The sequence below is a fragment of the Glycine max genome, chromosome 11 (assembly GCF_000004515.6).
Source record: "Glycine max cultivar Williams 82 chromosome 11, Glycine_max_v4.0, whole genome shotgun sequence".
Lineage (NCBI taxonomy): Eukaryota > Viridiplantae > Streptophyta > Magnoliopsida > Fabales > Fabaceae > Glycine > Glycine max.
The window spans coordinates 21,083,351-21,092,768 of record NC_038247.2 but is presented as its reverse complement, the minus strand read 5'-3'; the positions used below and the strand labels follow the sequence as shown (position 1 = coordinate 21,092,768).

At 30.0% G+C, this 9,418-nt stretch overlaps 1 protein-coding gene across 1 annotated transcript; it reads left to right on the top strand.

The window, feature by feature from the left end:
• The first annotated feature begins 7,119 nt into the window (after positions 1–7,119).
• Positions 7,120–8,641, top strand: LOC100780073 (LOB domain-containing protein 12). The gene is made up of 2 exons (XM_003537267.5): positions 7,120–7,408; positions 8,278–8,641. Exons 1-2 carry the CDS (start codon positions 7,121–7,123, stop codon positions 8,638–8,640), a joined length of 651 nt encoding a protein of 216 aa, XP_003537315.2. The 5' UTR covers position 7,120; the 3' UTR covers position 8,641.
• Positions 8,642–9,418: the final 777 nt, after the last annotated feature.

The following is a 9,418-nucleotide window of genomic DNA, read 5'->3' as shown; positions in this document are numbered from 1 at the left end:
ATCTTACTCACTATGCAAAGGTTCAAGTTGTATGACACCTTTGTTTATGCACAATTTTATGATATCCTCGAAAATCTTCTTTTCAAATTTCAAGTGGGGGATTGTTAGAACAAATGAAAGTTTGAAAAAAAAAAGAAAGGAAAAAAAGCTTCAAGTCCCACATCGCTCAGGATAAACACTTGAATAGTGTTTCACTCCCTATATATAGAGAGCTCATTTCTCCTTTTTTCCTTGCCCTAGTTGAGAAGCATTTCCTCAACTTTTCTTTCTCCCTCCCATATTTCAGCCGATGCATTTCCGGCAAACTTCTCCCTCTTTCTTTCTGTCGCTCTAAAATTTTGGTTGCCTTTCAGAGTGACTTTCTAAGTCATATTTTTCGGTTGGTTTTAAGAGTGACTTTTTAAGTCACATTTTCCGATTGCCTTTTAGAGTGACTTTTCAAGTCATATTTTCGGGTGGCTTTAGAGTGACTTTTCAAGTCATACAAGAGGGTGTAATTCTAGAAAAGGTTCCCTCAGTGCAGTGGGAATCTTATACAGTGATCTGGGCTGTTTTATCCTGGGGACGTCGTGGTTGATAGTCTGCTTGCACAATTTTTGGCAGTGCCACGAAACGTCTTAAAGAAAGCGACATTGTCCGTGACTCAGCCAGTAATTTTTTCGGTTTGCCATAAACTATTGTTACAACATATTCAAATTTAAAATTAAGATAAATTAAATTTTATTATACAATTTTAAATTGCATTATCATTTTTTTGTTTATTTGTTTATTTTAATATAAATGAACTCTTAAAAGACTTTTTGGTGGTTCTCCACACTCTTTGGAACATAAAGTTTTGATTTGGACAAGACGCACCCATGTACATATAAGGTTAGAACAAATCATCAACTTTAACGATTTTATGGTAAGACTATGTATACGGATGGATTTTATTGTCTCTCGAATCAAACACCAATCTTGACATTTATCGGAGCTAAAGGCTTTCTAGGTGATCAAAAGGACTCAACATTATCAACTTTAGAAATTCATAACTAAGAAAGATTAAATAGGAATTTGGATAAATAATAAGAGTGTTTTAGAACATTTCATTATATGATTTATTTGTAGTTATTTATTATTGTTAAAGTTTCTGAAACCCCATGTTTTAGAATATTTCATTACATATGATTTATTTATAGTTATTCATTTGGCCGATCAAAAATGATGTTAGAAGAAACTATCAACAAAGATGATAAGATATATAATATTTTAAAAACTTTGGTTTATAATTGGGCTAAATAATATATATCGTGTAGTTTACATGTAGTCAACATTATTTAGTGGGATAAGACTTTGATGTTATTATTGTTGTTAATATTAAAATTTCATATATATGAAACAAAAACGCATTTTATTTGAAAGAATGAGTTTGTATATTTTATCTTTTAAATTGATGTGTATGAGTTAATTTTGAGTTAATTCTTCCATCATCATTAATTCAATATTATGTAAGGATAGAGTAAATAAGTAGGAGATTTTTATCTTAATTTTGTAGGATTGAGATAGACTTATACTCCATAATTCATGATCTATTCTAAATCTATTTAATGGGTTAGTCACCATACAAGTGTTAGGTATGAGAATCTTTACCTTACAACTCAATTTAGTACTCCCTCTCTTTCTATATATAAGACTCAATTATATAATTCATTAAAATTAAGAAAAGTGATTAATTTAGTTGATAATAATAAATTTATCTTAAATTTATAACTTTTTCCAAAATTTCATTGACATTAATACTCCCATCTAATCTTCTAATTATTTATCAATATATTTTCTCTTCTTTTAATTAGAGGTATTTCTAATATAAACATAATCAATACAAGGAACATTATATATATGGTCATATAAAAAAGAATAAATATCATTTTAAACTTAACAAAAAGAATAAATATTGATAGTATCTCTAGTTTATATGGAGCTTGAGTATTTTCAAATATTTTCTTCCAAAATGAACTTCAATAAATCAAATTAAGATGACTCTAGAATACTTTGGCAGCCAATTTAGCTACTTTTTCTGTTTCTATTTATAAAATCTAAGTTTAAAATAATATTTTTTTTATAAAATTCAATCTATAATATTGCTTGAACTAATTATTTTTAGACTAAAAACACTCCTTATTAAAAGAAAAAAGATAATGTATTCATAAATCATCAGAAGAGAAAGAGATATTAATGACAAGAATAATTTAAAAAAAAATTAAAATTTAAGATAAATTTATTATTATCAACTAAATTAATGATTTTTTCTTCATCTTAATTGGATATTATATACATCAACACAAGGAGTAATTTCATTGTCACTTTCACTGTTCTAGATTTTGAAGACCAACCTTGTTTCGAGAATCGAATCTTGCATATCACCAAGGCAAGGCAGGGAGGGCCATTAATTGCTCTGCGTTGGAGCTTGCATGTCACATTTTTCTTTAAGAATTGTGAGAGATGTTTGTTTTCCTTCTATTCATTAATAACATCAACCTACGCGCGCAACCAATATTAATAAAAGATCATAGTACTTCAGTTCATAGATGGTTTTATTTTTCTTTGTATTCCCTTTTCACAACTTTCAAGAGTTTGGCTGTTTTAAAAGTTGAAAAGCAGTAAGTGATAGAATTAACCATTAAGAAATTCAACACACATGGCCCCATCATATGTCTATTATTTCACCCTAGTAATAGTAAATTATAGAAGAATCACCCCAAAGAACAAAACATAAACTTGATCTATAAGACAAAGTCATATGCAAATATTGACTAAAACAAAGGAAATTGAATATGCACATCGGAACAGAAGATAGGAATCATGTGGAGAGCATTTAATGCAAAACAAAAGGAATAGGTGTTAGGGTTTCACAGCTAGGTACAGTTTTAATTTCAACCTCTCCTGAAACGGGTTTTTCCTTTTTAAAAATTCATATTGCTCTATGTCGGATCAATGCCATTAATTAATTTAATCAAATGGGTTGTTTACATCTATCAATTGTATTGTCATAAGTACGTACTGATAAGGAGACGAGTAATGCAACATGGCCACGCATGCATGGTTTGCAACAACGACTATGCAACAATTAATTGTGTTTCTGCTATCGCGAATATACAGCTCATCCCTTTGTTCATGAAGATGATTTAGCTATATATATATATATATATATATCATGTGCTACTATTAAAGATAGTTTACCTTTGGAAACAATAAGTGGACCCCTGCCCTTTCTGTTCACACTGTTGTCACCGATCAAAGTTTACCGTAGGGAGCATTTATGATGTTGTATTCTCAGAAATCACATGTCAATATGAGTAGTACTATTTCCATGAGATTTGGATTTTGCGGTGTCGAATTTGATAATGACATTCATACGTATAGATGGGAAGAGGTTTTTGTTTTAACGTTATGGTGAAACTAAACATATGTAAGTTAACGCATAACTTGGGGGATTAGTTATATATTCACTAAGCAATTAGTGGGAAAAATCAATGCGAAATTCTAGATGGTACGAGATGATCGAATTGCACGAAGTTACATATCAATTACTTTTGGCATATTTTCCGTCAAACTTTCTTTCTTTCAATTTTTTTATTTATTATTTAATCAATTATATGGAACAATGCTTTTCCTATGAAATTTGAACAGTAGTATTCTGTACCATATAGCAATGCTCAAAATCAACATGCCGCCGACAAATGATGTCTTTGTCAAGACTTCTAGAGTCCCATGTGTATGTGAGAATCGTTTCTTGCTTAATCTCTTAATTACAATGATTTAATGTTGAAACTTCTACGGCCTAACTCGATCATGGTTGAATGTTTTCGGAAGAATAATTAATTTATTTTTCATTTTTCTGACAAAATTTATTTATTTTTCATTTTTAAACATTTATAACATATATTACAGTAAAGAAAGAAAAAAAGAGAGAAAAATTAAATATGAGATAAAATTAATAGATAATGTAATGAAGATAAATGGAGAAAAAAAATTATATAAAACATTATGAGGAATTTAGTGTAAATAACATTACTCTTTTATGAATATAATTAATACGATCATTAAGGTTCTTATGTCGTACAAGATAAAATATGATAAGTGTATAATGTCTTTCTGAAGACTGTTTCTATTTTAAGTGAATTGAGGTTTTGAATTTGGTCTTAATGTCTTCCCATGACTGACCCTTTAGGTTCTTTTTTTTAAGAGAACCCTTTAGGTGATTATTTAGTAATTTAAATTTGTAATTTAGAAATTTTGGTTTAAACTATTTTAATTCAAAATCGTACAATTCTTTAGCCTAGGAATAAAGTTAGACTTGATGCATCTATTTATAATTTCCTAAACCTAATGTTTATGACTAATTTTGTTTTCCTATGGAATTAGGGTCCATAATTAGGATAAAGGATATCTTTTGAAGGCGTTGGGATAAAGGATTTATCTATCAATTCAGGAATTGGGGATAGACTATATTAGAATAATCAGATGTAGTTAATCACACAATAAAAAAGGATTTAGAAGAGAAAAATATTACACTAGGGAAGAATTAAAGGGATTTGTATACCTACCCATTTTTATATTGATTTTTTTATATATATAATTGTTCATCTGTGTTTGTTTCTTTTTCATTATAATAAAAATTAAAAAAAATCTAAAATCAACCATTCTCTTATTTTTTTTTGTTATAATCAATATAATAATTAAACTGATTGAATAATGTTAAACGATAATCCTGATGGATACTATACCTTGATTTAACTTTTTATTACTTGTACGCCTAATACACTTGCTGCCTCCTTAACATAAGTATAATAAATTTACAGTTATTTAATATTAGTCTCTTATTATCAATATGAGGATGAATATAATATCAATTGATTAAGAAGTTGTGTGGTATGGCATATTGTCTCTTTTCAATATGGCTCTGCAATACAAGGGGGGCTAAATTAAACGATAACCTACATTGATAGAGTGGAGGGATATGCTAGAATGCCCTGTGACTATTTCTCTCCATCTTTAGCTAGAAAGATATAATCTGGACCCAAGTAAAATTCTAGGATAATTAAGGTGGAGATTGGAAATATTAATGTATATTTGAAAGAGACATTTCCTTTATTGTTTCTCATAAGGTAGAGGTGGAGAAGGAATTTTTTTCGTCTGAGAGGAGAAAATCTTTATTGAATTGTTTAACTCACTCTCCTCAATTTCTTTAAGCAGTGAAGTATGTGACAAATTAATGTGTATGGAAGATGGATAGTTCTTGGGTTTTTCAGGTAAAAACTACATATTCTTTGCTCCATAATATGTTTCCTGTGACCTTTCGTGAGAAATTTTCCTATTTTTGTAGATGCACAACTCCATTAAAGGTGTTGATTTTTTCTTTGCATTTGTTGTTGGACAAATAGCCAAATACATGATTATAAATTGTGGTCGCAATTGTGTTGTGGTGAGTCAAAAAAATCTTTATATTACAAGTAATTATGAGAAAATGTTCTTAATGCGACCGCACAATGAGTAAAAATATCTTGATATTATGGTCGCAATTGTGATTGTGAAACACTATTTAAAACCATGGCCAAATAGGATTGGATCATATAAGAGGAATTTTATTCTCAATGTGTAGGAGAGTTTTTTGTGCTTTATGTAATCTAGATCATGAGGATACAAATCAAATGCTCTTCTCATGCATAGAATCTTCTAAGGTATGGTAATTAGTTGTATATGCTTGGACTGGGTTTGAAGTTATCTTTCTGTTTACAAGTACTGGTCACTACCATTAACATGGAGGGATGGTGAAAAGGGAAAAACATAAACGGTTTTAGCATTACTTTGTTTAATTTAGACATTTTGGATCATGACAAATAGTTTAAAATTTCAACATGTTGAAAATAGAGTAATCATGTCGAAAATGTAGAAAGCATAACTATTAGTTTTTAAAAATCACATTTGAAATTTTAAAAATTACATCTAAAACATGAAACTAAAAGATTATTCCTCTTTTTTTTTCTTCTCTTCCTTGTTATGCCAATTCCCAATTTACTCTAACTATTTTACCTTTATTTTTTTCCTTCCCGATGGTTACTAGATAATTTGTAACAGTTAGCAAAAAAAATGTTCATACAATACTATTACTCATTTCTGAAACTAAATTAAGTCCCAACAAGATTGGATGTATTCTGTTTGTTTGATCAATAGAAATAAAAATCAAATATCAAAGAATTTATAATCATTTATACATTTTATTTATCAACCGGCTTAGATTCCTTTATTTGAAGTGGATGTTGTTAGTATATCAGGCTTCTCATGACTTGAATAAATAATCTCGGCGTTCAAGTTACACACGCAAGTAGCTAGAGAGAGAAAGAGAAAAGGGAATTGAAAAGGGTTTTGCATGTGAAAGCCTGAGCCAACAAACATTCACGTTGAACCCTTCTTTCCACAGGTCTCTCGGTCCAAATTATGATTCCAACAATTAACTCACAACGTCCTATACAAGTGAGCTAACATTTCATGTTCATGCTCTCTATCCAAGATTAACAGCTGTAGTACATTAATTAGAACTTGCCCTATTTGAATGTAAACGTGAGTTTGAGTTACATGTTCATGTATAAAATACGTTACATTACATACATAAAAAATTCAAGAGTCAAATTTGGACGTAAAAACTACACAACTGCGAGTGTTTCCAACCTATCACGCGCCTTGGCGGTGTTTGACCACCGCCTACTACTTATATTTAAAACCTCTACATGTTTGGTTCATCACTTTCCCTAATTTGCCCTTCAATCTTTGACTTAATTGATCTCTTAATATATTATAATGCCGCAAATATCTTTGGCTAGGCTTGTAATTTACACATATGAAGTACTACATATTATATATCTTGTAATTTACACGGGAAGAAGTGGTTTCTAATTAACTTAATTAATTTCTTCTTTGTACATCAACACAATATTAATGTATTATTATTATTATTATCACTAGTTATATTCATATTTTAATAGAACGACATGTGCATCTAGCTATTCTACATTAGGCAAGCAACTTCAAATCTCAATGGCTATTATAAATTAGAAATGTTCGGCTCATTCTCTTAAACCCCATGCTTGAGATTGTGCTGCGGCTTAGTGTTTTCTTCCTCTTCATTACACACATCAAAAGACAACACAAAAATATAATCTTTGGTTCCTTAATTGGTTTTTCGTCAGTAGTATTAATTGTACGTATCTTCGAAATGGGGGGTACCTCACCTTGTGCTTCTTGCAAGTTGTTGAGACGCCGTTGCTCCAAAGACTGCATCTTTGCTCCTTACTTTCCTTCTGACGACCCTCGCAAGTTTTCCATTGTGCATAAGGTCTTTGGTGCCAGCAATATCAGCAAAATGCTGCAGGTATATGTCTCTAACTTTCATACGCTTCTTTCTCATTTTCTTTTTGGTTATCATTGTATCGTAAGACCTTTAGCTTCTTGGTAGAATCTGATCACGGGTTTATTATGGAACTAATCCCTCTTTCCTTTTAATCTTTGCAATGAATTTTCTACATACATATGTGTATTGCAAGAAATTATTTAAATATAAACAGTTGAAATGCATGTGTATCAAGTTGTTATACATTAGTCTCCAAAATTTAATTGAAAATCATGATCAATCCCGTAATCCTGTTAATTTTTTGTCTAATTAAAAAGTAGCACCTAATTTGAAAATAACATTCTCTTATCTGATAGTTTATTTTTACTCATGTATCACTTTTTAATTTGGGAAATTGGAACAGAAGCATGACATATGAGGACATGTAATTAATTTGAATCTGATTTCGTCTAAATATATATAATCTCTTCCCACGAACTGTACATTGATTTGAATCTATAATGAGTAATGGGGACAAGTAATTTGATTCCATCTTAACAATATATTCACGTAATAATATCTTTATGTAACCTTTGTAGTTTATTTGATTGCTAGCATCCTTCTATTGTTCTTGGTTCACTACAAGAAATTTGACTTCTAGTCATGGACAAACTCTGTCACTAGAAGTCAATAATCTATAGGTAAACCATAAATGCATAATGGACTATAATAAGAGTTTTACTTACACTAAACATTCATTGGTAGAAGTTTTCTTAAGTTTTACCTACACTAAATCATGTTTGTAGGTAACAATGTCCATAAGTGTATAAGTCCTACTTCTTGCATGTAGTGGTTATGTAATAGGATAAACTAAATGTGTCAATTAATCTTATTTATATATGCATGTGCAGGAGCTTCCAATTCATCAAAGAGCAGATGCTGTGAGTAGTTTAGTTTATGAGGCAAATGCAAGAGTTAGAGACCCTGTGTATGGATGTGTTGGAGCCATATCATACCTACAAAACCAAGTTTCACAATTGCAAATGCAGCTTGCAGTGGCTCAGACAGAGATTTTATGCATCCAGATGCAGCAACAAGAGCCTACCTTAGCCACACAATTAGTAGACCAAGATGACAAATCAATGCTCCTATCTGTAAACAATAACTATGAAATGCTTCCTCAGTTTCTTAAGTTTCCTTCATCCTCTTCCTCATCTTCCAATGTATTCCAAGACCCTCATGAGCCTCTTAAGAGAGAGTCTTTTTGGACTTGAATTTACCAATCTTGTTCAATGAATTTAAATTGTTTCAAAATATTGTATTGTTTCTCTTATTATGTTAGCCTAGTCAGAATATGTTTGTTTGTTAAGTGCATCCTTATTTTCTTATTCTAGTTATTCACACAAAGCATATGGAAATTAAAGGGGAGACTCAAAACAAACAAAATTAAGTTCCATGATAGGAAAAGGGAAAAAATTAAAATTATTAATAAAAGAAAATGTGTGTTAATTTGTATCGTTATTTTATACTAATAAAAAGTGATAGAATGAGAAGGGGAAATGTGATAAAATAATAATATTCGGACGAGAGAAAAAATAATAATATAAAACATAATGTAAATAATAAAAGTCTTAACAAAAACGAAAGGAAACAGAATGTACGGGTCAAATCATGCATGTGCAATTTGTCGTCGTACAGTTGAAGGCTTAATTATTACAATTGTATATTGAAAGAAGCTGCATGTAAGACTTTATTTAATAAGTTAAGTAATCATTTGAAAAAGTTAGACTCAATTAAATAAAAGTTACATAATCACATGTATACGTTAAATTGAATTAGTAATTTTTCAATTATGAGTTTGTTAATTTTTAGCGTGATTTTATGACTTCTAAAGTAAATTAAGTTTGTACCTTATAAAATCATAATATTCAGATTGATGCATAATTTTGCAATAGATTGTAGTATAAATATTTTTCAATCCATACACCTTTAAACTAGTAATACTTGACCTGTCATTCTAGTTTTAGGGATGGAATCTTATCCTGCCTGAGA